Here is a 20540-nt window from a genome sequence, read left to right as displayed (position 1 = left end):
ACCTCCTTAGAAATTGTTTTTAAACAAGACTCCTGTTTAACTGCAAGAAAAATAAAAACCAAAAAAAATAAAGTTTTTATTTCTTTTTATTGAGCATTGTGTATGCATTGTGATTTCAATTCATTTTGATGAGAGCAGTAGAATGATAAAGTCCAAACCTTATCCAACAAACACCAACTAAATACTTTGTACAATTACTTTCATACACTAGAATATATAATAATAAGTTCATCTTGAAAAGGCTAATGTGGTAATATAACACATTTTGATTTCTAATACTAGAATTAAGCTTACTTGATAATTATAAAATTATTCTTACAGTAAAAAAAAATGTCTAGCACAATAGTCTCATAAAAGAAAATTGTCATATTTTGTAAGAAATTCTCTTTTGGGGAACATTTTTGGAGTACGGGACAATGTTTATGTTGTTCAAATTCAAAATATATACCTTGGACAGGAGCAAAATTTTGACTAACTTAAAGGAAATATTGATTACTTATATAGCCACAAGATAAAATCTTCATGAATGTTGTGTTTTTTTTCTGTAGATAAAATGTTTTGCTTACTTTTCTAGCCTAACACCTAAAAAAAACAAAACTTGCCATTTTAGGCAATAAACATTAGGGTTATAGTGAAGTTATTTGGCAATCGAAAGCATTTAGTAATCCTGGTATCTAAGGACCTTTATCTGTTTTATGCAAGACATCATAACTCAAATAATTCATTTTAGTGCATAATAAATGAACACTGATAAAATTACCTGAGAACTGTTGGGGGGGAGATCATTTACTCTGAGCATATTAAGAAAGTAAAAACTAAGGTGGACAGGTAATTTAGCAGTATAGACAAACAGGGGTTGATTTCAAAGACGGGTCACATGTAAGAAAGACTTGAAAATAATTGTTACTTCCAAGGATACTTTAGAGGGCCATCTCAGACAGAGAACTTAACAAGATAGATTACAGTCCAATACTAATACATTAGCATGCTGGTAATACATTTAAAAAAATGTAAGATCTAAAACAGTTATTAGTATTCTCATACATGAACTGTCGTCTATGAATATACAGGCTATATTATAAATAGTGTTTTAAGCTGACAAATCAATGAACTTCCTGTAGACTAAACATAACAACTTCCTAATGTTACTTAGTTTATATGGTCATGTACACAGTATATTGAAGCAAAGCAGTGCAATGTTGAATGCTATAAGGTATATCATTCTTGAAACAATGTATGTGCACACAAAATAACAAGTAACACTATCTAGATTGAAGAGTAATAGATAACATTGTTAATAGAATTCATATAACAATCACATAGGAATCACATTCTCAACTAATATTTTTAAAAGGTTCCCCTAATTTTCTATGAACAATCATGTCTTGGGTGAAAAGAATTTTTCGATGTAATTTGCATAAAAATTTAGAGCAGAAATTTTAGACAATTCCCAGCTTGAAATAACTGCAGCTCTGGTTGGCTGCCAGTAACTGGCACACATTTCATCTTTAGCTGATGAAATGCAGTGAAAGTCTATTGCTACGAGCAGGGCGCCAAACAGTGCCAGAAAGGAAAACAAAACTATAAGAAAACAATTTCTGCTGCCTTGACCTGTAGAGAAAAAAAATGTAATTACCCCTTTTGATTTCTGCTAGATAGAGTGCATAAACCTAGGCTATTTACTATGTCTTCAAAATATTTTTTTTTTATAAATAAACTGTATTTTTAAGTCATTCAGGTAATGAAAACATTTTACAGGTTTCATTACACATCATCAAGCAACATCCAAACCATTCTGAAACCATTTTTTTTAGTGTGCTCACTGACATTTAACAGTTACTGGGTTGGCCTCCTTCAGTTGTAGAAGACTATGGTTCATCTTTTACAGCACTTTTTTGTGTAACTGTGGAGCCCTATTCACTAGTGCACCTCTAATATTGGCAACTTGCAATATTTTAAAAGTAAGATATAGCTGATGAAAGGTTGTTTTTTTCTTCAGCCATGACACATTTCACATGTTGGCATCAATGAAATATGTTATTCTCTTTTCAGTATATATATTAATAACCACATTATGTTTAGAATCTATTAACCTGCACCAGAGTATTGCATATCATAGTAACACAAATAACACACAGGACAACACGGATAAACAGTTACAACATGTATACACAAACAGCGAGAAATATTGAGATGTTTTTACCTTTATCTCTTCTTTTTAATCCTGCATTATATTTCAATTTTTCTGTGGGGAAAAAAAACAATAGATTCTTCAATTGCTTGGTAAAATATTATCTTTAATCCATATTGAATAAACATTTTTAAATCCATATTATTATTCTCAATGAAATAATTGAGAAACTATAGACAATGGAGCTATGAAAATAGGAGCTACTGAAAAAAAAAAAAAAAATTATCAAACACACAAATTGTTAAATAAATTTCTGAATCTAGACAATTTTTTTTTTAAATTAGAAAATGTAAATCAATCGAGCATCAAAGCTGTATAGTATGTACAATTAAAATTATAGAATTATTTTAAAATAAATTGAAATGTCAAGTAGTTTCACCTCTAGCCGCAGTTATTTCCTCATCTGAAGTATCTCCATTCTGTGCTAGTAACTCTTGAGCTCGCCTGGCTTCATGTTCTCTACGCCGTCGCTCTTTTTCAGCTTTCTTCTCTTGACGCTTTTTCTGCTTCTCTCTTTCTTCTCTATCTTTTTGTTTAGCTTCAGCCTCTGCAACAGAAAATAAGAATAGATACATGTTTTTTTACCTAGCACATCACATAAACGATGAATGTGAAAAAGATTTTAGCTTCAAACAAAAAATAAGCAACAGTAACTTCTACAGCTATAAAAATATTTTACCTTCTTGTTTCTTCTTCTTTGCTTGCGATTGTAATTCTAACTGCTCATCTAGGTCTGTCATGTACATTAATATCTAGCAATTAAAGGAATAAAGTATTTTAATTGAGATGAAATAATAATGTACCTTTTTTGGTAGAACCTTAAAAAAATAGACAGGGAAATACATGCAATTGGAAAAAGGGAAATGTAGGTAGCTAAGTTTTATTTATCCTCAAAACTTGTTTCTGATGCCTTAAGTTCATAAGTTAGGTTAAGAAATGTTAGCATATTTTTGTGGCCACTATTAGCAATAATGCCTAGCAAATGTCAGCTTATTGGATGCGCTACATTTTGAATACAAAAACACAACATCCACCAAGATTTGAACTTTCCCACATTATGAGTGCAGATAAAAGCCAGTTGATCACTACATTTAAAAAAAAAAAAAAAAAAAAAAAGGCTAATTTACTTCCATAGAAATGAGTTAAGTCATGTAGATTAATGGTGCATTATACTTGAAAACCAATGTACACATTTAATACTTTAAAAATGCACTTATCATCTGATAACAGGTGTACACTGGCCTGAATAGATATAAATTTAAATTTTATTATAACTGGATTTGTATTTAATAGTTGATGCAAATGTGACTTACTTTAAATATTTGTTTTGTCAGCAACTTTAAACAATTTCTAATTCAACAAAGTCCAATCTAAGAACTGGTTTATGAGAGACATTACAAAATAAATAGCTTACAGAGTGGCATTAAAGTCAGTTAAACAGTTTAGTAGCTAAATGCTCAATATTTTCATATTAACAACTAATAAATTGTAAACATTAATTTATTTTTTTTATTTTCCAATATTTTGGAAACCTAGCTGTGTACCTTTCGAAATTGCCAAAACCCAATTTAAGGTAATAGAAAAATATTGATTAGTTTTGAAAATGCTAGAGAATAATGAAACTGCTTCATGAAAGACAAGTCTTATACTGCCAACATTATGACCATTCTAGAAGCAAATCATCAAATATACAGATACCTACTCTTGTTGCACATTTCTTGCATTCTATTTCATTCAAACAATTCCCAGCATTTTTCTTCAGGCCCTCTTCAAGAGGGTTATCTTTCAGATCAAGCCATTTTAATTTTTTCAGCTGGCAAAAAGATCTTGGTAAGGTCTTCAGTTGATTTCCTAATAGGTCCAGATGCTGTAAATTTTCTAGCTGACCAAACAGCCTTGGAAGCTCTGTCAATGCATTTTTGCTGAGATCTAATTTAACCAGGTGAATTAATGAACAAAATGAATCCTGCAAGATAAAAAAAAAAACAACACTTTTTTTAAATTAATTTTTTGCATTATTATAGCTAACTGACTTTTTTTTTTACTTTTTAAGTTTAGTAAACGTTTAAACCTCTTAAGACGAAGCCTTTTAGCATGTCTTGTGCCAAAAAGACGCAGCACTTATTTCAGATTAAGCACTTCTCTTACAAAATAATTCCTAGCAAATAAACTAATTACTTTACATGCACAAAACTTTATTATTGAAGAGAAAATAATGAACTAATACAATTCATTTGAAATATTAAAATTTATTAACATAAGCCATGCTAACTTGCATAATTTATGCGCATAAATTTACAACAAAAAAAAAAAAAACACAATAGAACAGAATTAAAAAAGTAACAAAGTAAGAGTTTTTTAAGAAGTTTAAGGCCTGAATAAGCCCTAATATTTGTGCTTAGGGGAAACAAGGCACATGGAGACCGTTCAGAGACTTCTATCACATAATTTTACTACTATTCCCACCCCCCCCCGGTACCATGGAAACAAACAGTGACAGCCACCCCTTTATGACCCAGGGATCTTCTTTTGAGGTGTTTGTTGGTCAGAAAGTTGGCATCATATTTATTAGTCTCCCTGACAACTTTTGAAATAAATTGATAGTAAAAAACAAAAGAGCATAAAACAGTCTATAGGATCCCTTGGTGCTCAAATCTCTGTCCAGCTCCTCACCCTTACCTCTAAACCATGTTATCATGAATAGACATTGTCAACACTATGTACTTGATCTAGTACTAGTGTAACCTTAGATCTAAAGCTTTCTCAATACTGCCCTGATTTTTATTAGGGCTATCAGACTCAGAGTAAATACAAATCAGAGTCAGTGAGTTTGCTTTCATCAATATCACCATATGACATGTTAAAATTTTCACCTGTCACTAGCTAAATCTAGCTAAAAAAAATCAAATCAAACAAATTATTTTATATAAAAACAGTGAAGGAAGCCGCCATTACAGTCTACTATAATGTGTAAAAATAGTAAGAACTAATCTGATTGGCTGATACAAAAACAAGCCAATCTTGTGGTTGGAAACATCGCAGCCGATAGATCGTCTGCTTCATCTATTTGTCGATAGCTTTGGGCTGATAGATTGACCGTGTCGTCTTAAGAAGGTTAACTACAGCTGCCTAAAATAATAATTAAACTTGATACTAAAAGTAATATAAAACACCCACTACCCACATACTTACTGGAAGAACTGTCAACAAGTTATTAGATAAGTCTAAGTGTGTTGCTTTTGGGAGAGCTGCCTGAAAAAAAAATCATATCTGTAAATTACTAGAATATATAGATCTAGAGTCTAGAGAATCTAAAAACATGTAAAATTTACTAAACACAAACTCAAAATCGGCCCCCAAAGTGGTCCACCCAGGCAGGCTTCACTATTATCAGAAAGAACATCTGAATGAAATTATATCAAAGACAAATGACAGATAAGAATGGAGAAAGAAGGTTGACAGATCTTGTGCAGTGCCCCAACAGTCAGCAGATCAAATGATAGGGGAAAGTGAATGTAAAGTTAGATGTGAACCAGGCCCAACTATTGTCTTATAATTGATCTAATTGTTTTGTAAAGGCTCAAACTCAATCTCTTATTCAAATCCGCAAGACAAAAAACCTTTCCCTAAAGAAAGGATGCAGAAAATAAAACTGTAAGAAAATGCAGTTTACAATATTAATAATTGTTTTAAATTATGTCTAATTTATAATGCATACTAAATAGTTTTTTCTCTTTAAAAAAAATAGTAAACATTTGTTCGTGTGTAAATGTAGTACTCAGTATAACAGAACTTACATAAATTAACAATACAAATATAAAAGCAAAAATTTTTGACAAAAAATCTTCAACCATTTGCATAAATGTGTTAAAAATATATGTTTAGGGATGTGAAATAAAAAATTTATCTTTGAAAAATCAATTTTTCGTTAGTACATAATTAAAATACTTTGAAAGAACTTTCCAATGGTGTATAAATTATGACTTTAAGTTGAACAGTTAGAAAGTTATGATTTTTTTTCTGGTGTTTTGACCTAGCATTGGTTGACATGGAGCATGTAAGATGAGAGCGTCTCGCTCGCTCAGCCAGCAAGACACACCCCCACTCAAAAAGTTAAAAAATTGGAATTGAATTTCGTAGAGGATAAATCTACTTAAATAAGAAATTTAATTGTAAACCTAGTATTCGTAGTAAATTTCTAGCTCACAAATGTGATTTCATTTATATTTATGAACTCCACTTGTTTAGAATGTAAATATTGATGAAATAAACAAATAATCGGGTCTAGAGATACAAGAAATGTCAGAGGGGTGTGGACAAAATGGCAGCTTTGTGACGACAAAATATCTAAAAAGTGGGATCAAATCGTCTGAAACAATTATTTTTCAAATTGGCTTTAAAATTTAAAAAAAAATAGAGTGAACCATTAAAACTCTTTTAAAACTATGTAGACACATGCATAATTATTATATCTACTAGCCTATGCATGAGTTTATTCACTGAATAGTTTAGCTTTCAAGAGAAAAAAAATCCCATAGGGAGCATTGCAAACTTATGTTTCAACATTGTAATCGATCAAAACAATCATTAACAATGTATCGTGAAAAAACAGCTTGCATAATTTTAAAAATTAGATTTTTCGCTTTCAGAAAAGAAAAAAATAGCCGTTGCATCAGAACTTTGAATGATCTAAAATATCATGATGTCCGATTTTCATTTTCTCTTCTAGTTTACAAGATCTAAACGGGACAGACAGGCCACACAAAACTAATAGCCTCTTTGCCCCTTTCGGCTTTCGGGGGCCGCTAAAAATTACTAAAATTACTTAAGACTTAATTCTTACTCTTAAGAATTTTTAGATCAACAAACTTAGATCTAGACAGTCTAAATAGATCTAGATCATCTAGATCCAATCTACGATAACTCTTACTTAGTCTTACCAAATCTTTAACAGGAACAGTTTCAAGATTGTTTAAACTCAAATCAAGTTCGTTATCATTTAATTTTTCACGAAGGCTTTCTTTCGGCATGTTTACAATCTGAATCTAGATCTAGATCTAGTCTAGATAGATCTACTTGTAGATCTAGATCTTGAATTAGGCTAGATGTATTAGATACCGTATAATTTAGGGATAGATCTAGACTCTATAATATTAATTCTTAAGACTAATAATGTTACGAATGTTCAATGTATCAATGCAAAATTTGGAAATGTTGACACGTACACGAAACCGGAAATTGTAAAACTAATAAAGTTAGATCTAGATATATAGGCTAGATCTCTAGATCTTCTAGATAGGATAGAATAGCTCGATCTAGATTCTAGATCTAGACTTATATATCTAGATCTAGAATAATCTAGATAATTTAGATAATTATTTGTGTTTATCCTTCTCTAAAATTTCTTTTTACCGAAATATTTTTTTTTAATCTCTTCAACATTAAAAATAATTGTTAAACTCCACAAAAAGTCTACAGAGACTTAGATCTCTAGATCTATATTATAATTTATATCTAGATCTAGTGTGCCTCTCTGAAAAAATCTGGATATAACATAAACACTATTCTATTATTGATGGTGGCGAACAACAATCAAGGAGTCTAGATCCTAGTTTTAGAGATCTTAGATCTATAATCTAGTCTAGATCTAGAATATATATCTAGACTCTAAATCTATTTATTGATTTACATAGATCTATATTTAGACCAAAGACTAGATCAATCAATCATATTCAAAATGCCTGAACGTAAGTGCAAGTTGAAGCTAAGACTAATTAAGACCTTATTATAATAAGTATAAGTATACTATAAGTACTATTCAATTGTAACTATAACTTATTATAGACTAGACATATGTTACCCGCGACCCGCAGGTCTTTATTTGCGCATTACTTTCGATATAGTCACTGAGAGTGTTTTGTAAACAATTAAACGAAATAATAATGTAATAAGTAAAGCGAATGTGTCAATGTAAAAATAGCTAATAGTAGTAATAGGCTTAAATCCATTTTTTTTTAAATTAAAACATTTGCTTTTGAATAATCTAGTGGATTGGATTTAGATGTATGTTAAACGTAGCTAATGATCCTTTCACGTTATTTCTCTTTCGCTACGAAAATAAAATTAGTTTTGCGAAAGTGGTTTACCCGAAGTCGATACATTCTTATCTATTAAAAACGAAAAGAGCGATAGCTTTGTTAAATGAATGGGATTATAAAGTGAACAATTAAACGAAATAATTTTTAGTACGCGATTCATGAATGAATATAGATCTAGGCCTATCTCAACTCGGCTTCGCAGCTTTCGTAAACGAATGTAGCTTTAGAAAACCAAATTTGAATGTTTATTTGATCAAAATATGAAATGAATGGACTTTAATTAATATGTTTATGTGTTAAAGTATAAAACTATCTGTGCGAAGAGAAGTTTTATCATCTTAGAGTTGAATTAGAGTTTTAGATCTAGGGATGGAATTATAAAGTAAACAATTAAACGAATTAATATTTAGTACGCGATTCATTACTGAATTGTCTAATGAAAGAATGTTCGTCAGGAAATCTGTAATCACAGATATAAGGAACTAATTAATGTAAAAAATGCTTTTGAAACACAAAATTAAAGGTTAATTTTATTCTATAATGAAATCAATGGATCTTCTTTTGTCTTTTCATGTGTCAAAGTAAAAAACTATCTGCGCAAAGTGTATTTCTTAAAATTAGATCTAGGTCTAAATCCTTTCTATCTTTTCTCATGTCAACATTGTAGACATGGCCTAGATCCATAAAATACTATAGCTGTAATAGAGTCGGACAACTTTATTTTTTTTGAGGGTCTTAAGTTTGTTTTAGGGCTACAATACATACACTACGGTCTAAGTTGGTACCCAAGGAACATTCCTGCCTAGTTTTATCAAGATTGGTCAAGCGGTTTTGATGTCTATAAGTAACATACATACATACATACATACATACATACATACATACCCCTCACATTCTACTTTATAATATAGATTATAGGAATATAGTACTATAAGTATAAGTCAGGCTAAGTTAAGTTACTAAGACTAAGTGGCTAAGGCTAAGACAGGATAACTAAGTCTAGTCTACTCTAAGTCAGCTAAGGCTAAGAGTTACGGCTAAGACTAAACTAAGTCGTCTAAGTCAAGTGGTCTAAATTATTATATTATTATATTATATAGTTAATATAGACCTCTATTTAGTTATATTAGTATTACTAGATCTATATATATTATAAATATATTTCTATACTGTATATAGTCTAGTTACATAGTACTAATTTAGACTAGATTTATCTAGATCTAGTATTGGAAATAGATTTAGTGAAATTAGTCTAATTTAGATGTCTACTCACGGTCTAGTACTGAGTCAGTGAGTAGTAGTACTAATAAAAGTATACTAACTAGATCTAGGCTAGGTAATAGTAGGTATCTAGTAGTTAGTACTACTAGTAGTAGTAGTAGATCTAGTCAATCTAGTAGTATTATTGGTAAAACTAAAACTTTCCCTGGGAGGCCCCTAGTTTTTCAGGTCAATTATTTGGCAGCTGTCTATCCGCCTGTATGATGACGTACTGACATGACCTCACCTGCGCATGCGTGCTCTACTTAATATTGACCTGAAAAACTAGGGGCCTTCGATGGAAAGTTTTACCAATCAAGGTCACTACCGACTAGACGGTGTCAGTAATATCATGTAAAAGTTTTACCGTATTATTAGTATTATTATTACATTTAAAATATTTATTTAGATCTACTTAAAGAGGAGAGGGAGAGGGACAGTGACCGGGCGCGCTCTGCTAGTAGATCTGTTCTAATGCTAAGCTAGATCTAGATATTGACAGTCACTAGGTCAGAAATCAAGATCTAGACTTTTATGACTTGTTGTTCATTCTTGTGCCTATCATTTTTGATTTTAATATCATGCAGTCATTCAACACTACCTTTATTTTAGTCAACTAGGTCAAATTAGGTCAAAACCCTATTCCCAGTCAACTGTATTTAGGTCAAATTAGGTAAAATCCTATTTCCAGTTACAGACTTAACTATTTCTCTCCTAATTAACGATACCATTACATTTAATTAGTTTTTGGTTTTATAAATGTGTATTTGTGTTATATCAAAAGCGCTGCATGCATTTTCCTATAATTCTATACCAAAAGTAACATTTTCCGATTGCAAACAAAAATGTTATTGAAGTTTAATCATAACAGGGTAGAATGTACAAATGTGAAAAATGAACAATACTGTCAGAACATGGGAAAAAAATTAAGGAGATAAAGAGTTAAATGTTTTATTTTTTTATATAATAAATTTAAAGGAATATTTATAACAGAAAAAAGCTTTAAAATTATTTTGAGGAATAAAATAAAATTAGTTTATTCTTGATAAATCTTTACAATTTATTAGACTTCTTTGATTTTTTTCCCTAATGTAATTAAAGGAACAATATATCTTTATAGGCCATTTTATCATAGAATTTTTAGGTAATAGTTTTGTTAAATCTTAGAGCTGAAAATTTGTAATAGCTATAAAATAAAAATCCCAAATTTTTACCTTTAAAAACTGGAAAATACCTTGAAAATCATTATTGAAATTGGCTGTGACCCTATTAATAGGAGTGGACATACAAAATTTCATTATATTGTGTCACATACTGACAAGTAGATATCACAAAGTAATCACTACAAACAATGATGTAATGTATAAAATAATATTGCTGAGCAGAGAAGTGCTGGGTTTGAATTTCAGTGTTGGCTGTGATTTTGAATTTTGGAAATTTTAGGATACCCCCCAAATCCACCCAACTCTAATTGGTACAGATATTGGTTGGGGAAAGTAAAGGCTGTTAGTCATTGTGCTTGCTACCTGTTAAATGATTTTTTTTTTCTTATCACTATAAAAAATTTAACCCAATAGCTTCTATATCCAGTCTAAAAAATCCTCTTTTAAGCCCTAAGCAAAGAGGGGTAACTCTGAATTTTTAAAAGAAAATTAGAAAATAACAAATTTAGAAAAATATATAAATTTAAGAACTTATACTAATAAATAAACAATTATAAAAAATAGATCATTATGTCTAGTTTTTAAAAATATACTTTTAATACCTGTGGAATATAAAACACTTTTTTAAAAATACTCATTTTCACTGGTAGGGTCTTGTGCACTGGGTCTACAGGCCTGTTGTTTCTAAAAATTCTTCAAAATATAATAAAAATGTGATACATACACATCAGTTTTCAATAAAAAATAAAAAAGATTCACCATGCACTTGCTCTAAACAAGATATAATGAGCTCTTCTTATAGAAAAGTGTTCCAGACCATTTTAGGCATATAATGTAAAATCATTATTAACTGCTGTTGGAGCTAATCGGTCTATAATGTGATTTTAAGGAATTCGTATATTATATAGCATTCAGCCTTTCAATTTAATTTTTGCTTCAAAAGTGTATAATGTTGTTGTTTTTTTAGGAGATACAGAGGTATTTTCAAATCCTTTGCCTCCTTCTGGACACAGAGGCCATGGCGATGATGGCATGGATGATGAGTATGTGAAATGTTGTGTATTAAATATAAGTTTACATCTTCCATATTCAAATTAATTTTTATCTTTATTTATTTTTGCAATATCACTTTTATGTTTACAGACATTTAGGGGAGGTGGGTATTTATTGTATATATTGTAAATACAGCTTACATTCATGCATTTGTATTATTTAATAACAATTATGCCCATTGAATGGCATAAAAGTGTATTTATAGTTTAAAGGGGAAAAACTCGCCTCAAATGATTATCTAAACATGGATGATTAATCAGCTTTTTTGTTGTTGTTTTTTCGAAGACATCCACTTACCAATGAGGACTTTCGTAAAATGCTTATGACCCCAAAGCCTTCATCATCAACGTCATACAGTGAAACTGTTCGACATGCAAGAAAAGAGTAAGAAATATTTTTAAACTAAATATGACTTACGTCTAGTAGCAGTGGTCTCTAAAATTATACTTTTTACACATGTTTGTTTTAAATATACTACTTATTTCATTGAGAACAATGTACTGTATGCATATTTAAACAGAGCTCCTGTTAAAGAAGATGAGGCAGAAGAAGAAGATGCAGCAACAAGAAGGAAGAAAAAGAAAAGGTATTACTGCTGGGTTTTTTTCTCTCACCAGTTTTGAAAAAAACTAAATTTTTGTTGTAAATATTGGCCTGCTAATAATTTTAAGTTTTTGATGAAAAACTGTTTTTCGAAAATATTTTTTTCTTATGTAAAAGATAAATCATCACTTGACATGTTACTAGTGAAAAACACATTTTACTTTAGTGGATCATAAATTCAGTTTGGTAGTTTTTATATAAATTGTTTTTATTAACCTTTTTTTTTTTTCTAAGTTACTATGCCAAGCTCAAAAGAGATGAAGAAGAAAGGCAAAAAGAACTGGAGGCTAAATACAGAGATAGAGTATGTAGTTTGATATATAGTTTCATAGATGTATATATATTTGCTGGTGTGTGTATTTTATTTTTTATATCCTTGAAACTGCTTAGTCTAATAGTTATAAACTCCACCAATATATACACACACATATGTGTGTATATGTATAGTGTTAAAATGGTCTGTCTTGAAAGCAAATAGTAATTAAATCTTGTTTCAGTTATGACTTACAAAGACTGTCTCCTTTAAATAATAGTAATGTTTTGCTTACACCTGCATTTAATATTGTAGTACGTTTTCATTCAATGATTTATACTGTTTTTTTTTGTTACATATTAGTATTTATTAGTTTTTAAGTTAACTTGTAGTCAGCAAACATTCAACAGGTAAAAACTAAAATGCATTTACAAAAAATGTATATATTATCTCTAAAGTATAGAAGACACTCAATTCAAACTGATATAGTCAATTAAAAGTTCGACCAATAAATCTATGCTTAATTGGCTTTGAAATTCATTTCAATTAGCAATGCCATAAAGTGAAATAAATCTGATATTCAAATTTTTTGTTCAATAACCTGAAAATAACTGTTTTTGTATTGTTTCTCACATTTCAGGCAAGAGAGAGGCGAGAGGGACATAACAAAGATTATGTGGAGACAGAAGTCATCAGTACTACTGCGGACTACAGGGCTGTGGCACCGGATGCAAAAGCGTAAGTTACATTTAATGCAATTGTCTTTTTTTTTTCTTTTTTTTTTTGCCTATATAAATTACAATATTCAAATTGCTCAATCCTTTATGACACAAACTGCCTATATATTACTGTGCAGGCCTGTCTAGCAAGTTAGATTGTTGACAGACTAGCGAACCATGGACAATACATTTGTAGACAAGAATATACATTAATAGTTGAGGTACATATTTAAAGAAAACACTCTTCAACAACAACAACAAAAAAAGAAACTTGTCTAATGCTATGTTATATTCCGCCCAAATATACTCAATATAACATGTACAAAAAGAATACAATTGGTGTTAATGAATGGGAAAATAGGGATGCCTTATTGACACATTGGCAAATTAAATGTTCTTCTCTTCTCCTGAATAATCAAATGGACCATTTGTATATACCCGCTTCTAGAGACCTTGTTGTCAACAATAACACAAAACGTTTGCTACCTGTAGTCCATTACTGACTTAACTGGAACAGTCGGACTTTATTTATTTATTTATAGTTGTTTTTGTTTTTTTCTCCAATTGTCATAGAATTTTATAGCTGTTTGATAAGACCATTCTGAATCTGCTTTTCAGCATTGAGAACTATGCAGAAAGACGTAAACAGGTGATTCAAGCATCCAAATATTTGGGTGGTGATATGGAGCACACTCACTTGGTGAAAGGCTTAGACTTTGCTCTCTTAGAAAAAGTAAGCAATTTTTTCCACCTTTGCTTAGCGTCTATTTATTTTGTTTGTTCTTTTACTTCATTATTGTTGGTTTCATTTTCATTATTACCTAACTTGTAATTTAAACAAGCCTCTCTCTGTTTGATGTCAGTTTTAAATCAAACTCAAATGTAATTGAGAATACTTTATTTCACAGGTTCGAGCAGAGATCCAAACCAAAGAAAAAGAAGAAGAGGATTTGATGGAAGCAGTTGTTTCACAACCAAAGTAACAGAATTTTATTATAATGTGTATTAAGAAAACTTGATTTTTTAATTTTAACAGTTTTTTTAGTATTATTATTATATCAAATTTAAAATGAACATTTTTTAAGGCATTTATCTTTTTTGTTATTTTTTTTTTTTATAGAGAAGAAGAAACTGGAGAAGAAAAAATTGTTTTCAAGACAAAATTAGGTATAATAAACCAAAATTTAAATGTAGTTAGCACACATAACAAGTGCAATTCAGTACAATTGCTATTTGTAGTTTTGTTATCAAATCTCACAGCACCGCTTTGATCATTTGCTGAAATTTGACCACTTGTTAAAAATATAATTGTGTAATATATGTATGTTGTTGGTTGTTTTTTTCTATTTTGTAATTATGTTGTATAGTCTTAAAGATTTAGAGAGAATAATATTTTTTTTTGTTTTTTTTTTTACTGAAAAGAAATGCACATTCAAATTACAATTAGATTACAACTTTACTTTTACCTTCAGGTAGAAACATCTATCGAACTTTGTTCAAGACTAAACTGCCACACAGGAATGAGTTGTTTCTCCCTCGAAGAATGGCTTACGTTATAGACCTTGAAGATGATTTTGCTGAGTCAGATGTTCCAGCCACACTTATAAGAAGTAAAGCTGATTGTCCAACTCTGGCAGTAAGACATGTTTTTATTTTTTTTTTTTACTTTGTATCTATCTATCTATCTATCTATGTATATATCTATTGAATATATATATATATAGTGTTCATCTAACATGATGTGATAATGCCCCTTTTGACATCCAGGGGGCTAAGGGCTTTCCACTGCATTTTTGTGTGTTCTCATGTGGCTTGTGAGACCTATGTAGCCTAGAAAAGCTCGGCTTAACACTGGGCAAGTTTTTCCATCTAGAGCTTGTGCGAGTAGCCTTGATTTTATTCTTTGTGCTTTTTTTCAGCCTAAGCTTTTTTTTTCTTTTGTGCTTTTCTTCAGCCTAGGCTTTTTTTTTTCTTTTCCTCAAATTTTTCTGTCAGTTTTCACAGTGCTGCCCTATAATGCTCTATCATTTGCTTCCGTCTATCAAGTGGAAGGGACCATGTTGAAGGTTCTCAAGAGAGGTTTGAGGGTGCCCTTAAATCATTTTCTGACCACCTTTACCCTTTAGGGATGTAGGAGTTGTCCATTCTGCACATATGACCTGCCCATCACAATTGTGGCTGCATCAGGGTTGTGTGGATGCTATGGAGGTATCTTAACTTGCAACTTGACATATGTGTTGTGATGCTTCTTCTGCTACCAACATTTCTTGACAAACTACAAAAAGATGCACTGGCCTTGGTTATTGGCAAGTCAATTTATGTTTTCTGTTGTGGGACAGTGTACTGCCAACATGTGTAACTCTATCCACTGCATTTATTGTCTGTTTTTTTTTTTTTTTCCTGGAGCTGGCACAGGACCTCTTCTTAGTATTTATTGTGAGACCAAAATCTGTACATTCTTTTGAGAAGTTTCTGTTGATGCTCTGTACTTTAAAATTATAGCAGGCATTTAGGGCACAATGGTCAGCAAATAATAGGTCCCTAATTGACAGTGATTAGTTTGATATGTTCAATTTATTCCCTCACCACTTCAGTTTGGTAATCAAGCATTGTGCCACATGTACTACAAGCTTATTTATCTAAATGTTTTATTATTCATTTTTTTTTGAAAGGCTACAACAACACTAACGACCAATGATATCGTGATCAATAAACTGACCCAGATCTTATCCTACTTGCGACAAGGCAAAAGAGAAGCCAAGAAATTAAAGAAGAAAGAAAAAGGTGGGTTACAATTATTACACATAACTTGAAAAATTCACTTACATTTCTTTGCATCTTTTAGTGTATACATTTTTTTGTGCAATAGGTTAATTTCTTAAATGTATTTTGAATCAACAGGAAAAGTAAAGGAAGATGAAAAAGTTAGAACCACAGCAGTAGAAGAAAGGTTGGTTGTTTTTACAAGTTTTGTTCTAGTTGAAAAAAAAAACACATTGTTCACTATCTTTTTATTCATGTCTAAAATGATACTAAATGTATTTTTGTTCCCAGCTTGTATGGAGAAATAGGTGATTATGAACCAGCATTCAATAAACCAAAGGATAAAAAGGATAAAGATAGAAAAGAAAGAGATGGAAAGACAGACCGTGAAAGAGACAGAGATCGGGATAGAGGCAGGGAACGAGATAGAGATAGAGACAGGTAGTTTATTATAAGAAGTTAGCTAAAGAAAGAAACATAAACTTATGCCTTAAAAGGTTTATTTGTTAAATTACTTTAATTTACAATGTAAAGTTTAAACTGCAAAACCACTCTGTATAAATTATTAATCTCAAGCTTTGAAAATGGGTCAGTTATTTGACCAGACCATTGAGAACATTGTTTGTATTAGCTTAACATGTCAAAATTGCAATATAATTCAGCATTTATAGTTTGTTATTATTTTATACATCAGAAATAGAGGCAGGGAGCGTGACAGAGACAGAGAAAGGGAACGAGACCGCAGAGATCGTGAAAAAGAGAGAGAGATGGAGCGTGAAAAAGAAAGAAGTGATCGTTACAGGGAGACAGAAAAAGAACGAGTGCCAAAACGATCCTATTTTGAAAAGCCAGTTGAAGAGGTAAATAAAATAGTATTAAAACTATTTTTTAAAGGCGTACTTTATTATAGTATTAATAGATTAACTACAAACCAAAAAAAAAATATCTGATCAACATAAAAAGCACTTTTTTTTCCCAAACATTAACTGTCTTTTCTTCTAGGATGAAGTTAAAGAAAAAACTAAGCAGACGGCAAGTGAACTAGTGAAATCAATCAATGACAGATTCAAGGTAAACATTGAATTTGTACCAATTCTTTATTTATTCATTGTTTGTAACATCTGAGATAAAAGCAAAAAACTGCCAAAAATTTTGTACTCTTTAAAGTTTTACATAATTATTTATTTCTTACCGTCAGGGTTATGCTGAACTTGAGGAAGAGAAAGAAAAGTAAGTACTGGTACTTAGTCTCAATTTGTTTTTATTTTTTGCTTCTTAAAGAAGTTGTTTGTTTTTTAATGCTGTACTGTATACTAAGCATTCAGTGTTATTTTTTAAAGAAAAAGTTTGCTTGTCCATAAATGACAATATACATCTAGTGTTGAGTTTTGATGTTTGAATAGCTGTAATTTAAAAGCTCATTCTTATCTTAGACTTAAAGTAGAGGCGGAGAAAAATAGATTGATGAAACTGAAGGCCAAAACAGATATTGACAGCTATGCTGAATGCTATCCAGGGTAAGGGATTGTTATTACTACACTGGAAACTAGCCTTTGCCAATGCATTGTCATAGCTTTGATTTAGTTATAACTTTGTATTGTTTATGTTTTGTTTGGTATTTAGAACAGTATGATATACTATACTATACCAGTGTTAATGCTATAGTTTTTAGATTATGGAGTGCTGGTATAGATGATTAGGTTACCAGTATTGTTTTTTATCAATTGCATCTTTATCTTCCATGTACATACTAAGGCCTCAGAAAGTTCATTGTGGTTTATTTACATTTTTTTATTTTGGCACTTTTATTTGTAGAGTATGACAGAGGAACACCTCAATTGGTGACCTCAATCCTGATTATCCTGGAGATCTACTTCTAAATCTTTACCCTGCTTTTTAAGTACCCTTTTCAGATATAGGGCAGATAATGTTATGTCATCTATTTCTTTGACCAATAATTAATAAGAGGTCATGTGGCCAACACAGCGACCAACACGCTTTATTTTCCCCAACTAATGTTAGGTATCAATTATAGCTGGGTGGACTGGCCTCGTACTCTTAAAAATCCAGAAATTCTAATCCCAATCTCATTCGAGCCTAGGACCCCTGGTTTAGAAGACAGCCTCCATGCCCCATACAGTATTTTATACTAATAATAAATTAAGTAAAACAAAATCATTTGAAGAGTGCTGGCAGCTTTCTAAACAGATGTTTTCAACAACTAATTCTATTGAGTCCATCCAGTTCTATTGGGAGTCTGAAATGGTTAAAGGAAATTAAAGCCGCCTGAAACTTTGAGAAATGATGGGCAGTAGAAAAAAAAAATGAAGAGTTACATCGTCTCCTCCATGGGCCACTAGATCTTTAGTTTTATTTCAAATATATAATAAAATCTCAACATTTGAACTTTGTTTTATTCAGCATGATGGAGTCAGCAGATGCTATAGATGATTCAGATGAAGAGGTTGATTTTACAAAGATGGACCAAGGTAATAAAAAGGGTCCAGTTGGTAGATGGGACTTTGACACAGCTGAGGAATATTCTGATTACATGTCCAACAGAGAAGCACTACCAAAGTAAGGCTAATTTTTTTTTGCTATGCTTGTCTTGTTTTTGTTTTGTTTTTTAATCTAAAATACACACCACTACATATTTACTATTTTTACCATTTACTACTACACATTTCCAATAAGGATAAATCAAGCAGTCTCAGTCTTCTAGTATTAAGCTGAGCTAACATTGGTGGGTTAACTACACCATAATTTGAACTATCTTTCACAAATTTAATGAGTAACTATGTCCAAACTTGATTGTATTTAAAACTTCCTCCATTTGTCTTTCATTTTAAAATTAACATATTTATTTCCAATTCTCAACTAGTTTTTTTAGCCTAATGGTTCAAATATATTAACTTTTGCAGGGCTGCATTCCAGTATGGTGTTAAAATGTCTGATGGGCGACGTACTCGGAGAACCGGACCCAAAGATGAAAAGCAGAAACTAGATCGTGAGCTGCAACAAATTCAGCGCATCATTGACAAAAGAAAGCCAGGAGGAAGTGGTGGGGGCAGCGAACCCAAACATCCCAAATATTGATGTTTTGTGTGGATATGGGCATTTTATTTTGTCAGAAGCTAACCCTTGCAGCATAACATTGAGTCTCTTACATGTTTACACTGAATGAGTTTTGACTTTACCATTGCAATGACTTAATTAAGTAGTAAGCACAGAGGCATTTAAAGGGATCAATTATTTTTACATTTTGTATGTGATGTTATTGAATAGAGGCAATACTCTGAAAGAAAAAAAGTTACACATGAATTGAGTCACCTTGTATTTGATAACTTGCTATCTTGACAAACTTCATACCACAATTATATTTCTAAGCTTTTTGTTGGGAGAGATTTTCTTTCACTTGAAACTCTTGCTGTCATAAAGTTACAAATTTAACCAGAGTAAATATAAAATAAATGTTGAGATTCTAGCTCATTAAACATATATGTTAAAGGAAGATAATACCTATCTTACAATGTTGGACTATACTTGTGTGTGTTTTATATAAAAACAAGAACATTGGACAATTTGGTTGCCTACATTAGCATAGTATTTAACTGATCAGTTTAAATTTTTATAATTGTAAAGTGTCTGTTTTATATAAAATGAATGTCATTTGTTAATGTGATTTTTGTTTTTCTATTCTTTGTATTGAAGTTAAATATTCAGCTTCAGACTTGATAACAATAAATATAAATTGATTTCTCATTTCACTTTGATTGTTACATTTTATTATAAAAATTGTACACAATTTTTGAAGAGTACTAATTTTAAGCTGGTTATAGCGTGTGGGAAGTGTGGGCTAAGTATGCTTGTCTTGGCTACTTATGATGGGGGCTCGAGGTTCGACACGGAATGTGAGCAGAGTAGTGTTTACTGAGCGCATAAATGCAGCACAAAAAACCTTCACCCAGATACCCCTCCTCCCCACATATGAGATTGGACCATAGCGCTCTGAGCATGCTATAAGCATGAAAGTAGCATAAAAGCTATAATTATTATTATAAGTTGTGTCAGGAAAATGTTTTTCCAAGGAAGGAAGGAAAGTCTCAAAGGCAGGACTGTTTGCTGCATTTTATCAAAGCATCCTTTCATTTAAATCTAAGCTCCTCCTTCATGGTCAAGATGAACACATTCTCATTTTTTTTACTCAGAGCATCTTCACTTTGAAAAACTAGGTACAAGTATTTTTTTTTTTAAAGGTTGCTTTGATGCTCAGACTAATTAAGATTTCCAGTGCTGTCACTGGGAAGTGGCCACTGTCTGGACTATCAACATGTAGGTCTGAGTACCATTTCTTGTCACTTACCTATCACCCCAAGGTTTTCTGATGGATGAACGTGGGTGATAAGAATATTGCTTGTGATAATGAGAAAAAATTGA

At 31.1% G+C, this 20540-nt stretch overlaps 2 protein-coding genes across 2 annotated transcripts; one reads left to right on the top strand and one right to left on the bottom strand.

Annotated features, from left to right (window-relative positions):
- Positions 1–68: 68 nt before the first annotated feature.
- LOC106076190 (leucine-rich repeat-containing protein 59-like) lies at positions 69–7426 on the bottom strand. Its single transcript, XM_013237047.2, has 7 exons — positions 7132–7426; positions 5384–5443; positions 3894–4157; positions 2871–2943; positions 2571–2738; positions 2204–2245; positions 69–1611 (listed from the first exon to the last, which is right to left on the bottom strand). The coding sequence occupies exons 1-7, from the start codon at positions 7219–7221 to the stop codon at positions 1379–1381; spliced, it is 930 nt and encodes a 309-aa protein (XP_013092501.2). The 5' UTR covers positions 7222–7426; the 3' UTR covers positions 69–1378.
- Positions 7427–7743: 317 nt separating this feature from the next.
- LOC106076200 (protein Red-like) lies at positions 7744–19865 on the top strand. The gene is made up of 19 exons (XM_013237057.2): positions 7744–7938; positions 11680–11755; positions 12051–12149; positions 12286–12351; positions 12603–12672; positions 13262–13359; positions 13959–14073; positions 14249–14319; positions 14461–14507; positions 14813–14976; positions 16013–16124; positions 16242–16290; positions 16395–16544; positions 16798–16963; positions 17106–17174; positions 17302–17333; positions 17537–17620; positions 18525–18680; positions 19025–19865. The coding sequence occupies exons 1-19, from the start codon at positions 7929–7931 to the stop codon at positions 19197–19199; spliced, it is 1809 nt and encodes a 602-aa protein (XP_013092511.2). The 5' UTR covers positions 7744–7928; the 3' UTR covers positions 19200–19865.
- The last annotated feature ends 675 nt before the right edge of the window (positions 19866–20540 follow it).

Source organism: Biomphalaria glabrata, chromosome 8 (genome assembly GCF_947242115.1).
Source record: "Biomphalaria glabrata chromosome 8, xgBioGlab47.1, whole genome shotgun sequence".
In the NCBI taxonomy this organism is placed as follows: domain Eukaryota; kingdom Metazoa; phylum Mollusca; class Gastropoda; family Planorbidae; genus Biomphalaria; species Biomphalaria glabrata.
The sequence above is the reverse complement of the archived record's forward strand: the minus strand, read 5'-3'. Positions and strand labels throughout refer to the sequence as shown.

Excerpts from the sequence above, each read along its gene's own strand:
- LOC106076190 (XM_013237047.2), bottom strand. The coding sequence starts at position 7,221 with ATGCCGAAAGAAAGCCTTCGTGAAAAATTAAATGATAACGAACTTGAT. Across the intron at positions 2,739-2,870 it reads AAAGAAGAAGAAACAAGAAG|AGGCTGAAGCTAAACAAAAA; the intron begins GTAAAATATTTT and ends TTTCTGTTGCAG. Across the intron at positions 2,246-2,570 it reads GGAAATAACTGCGGCTAGAG|AAAAATTGAAATATAATGCA; the intron begins GTGAAACTACTT and ends TTTTCCCCACAG.
- LOC106076200 (XM_013237057.2), top strand. Across the intron at positions 16,125-16,241 it reads ATTAAAGAAGAAAGAAAAAG|GAAAAGTAAAGGAAGATGAA; the intron begins GTGGGTTACAAT and ends TTGAATCAACAG. Across the intron at positions 16,291-16,394 it reads ACCACAGCAGTAGAAGAAAG|CTTGTATGGAGAAATAGGTG; the intron begins GTTGGTTGTTTT and ends TTTTGTTCCCAG.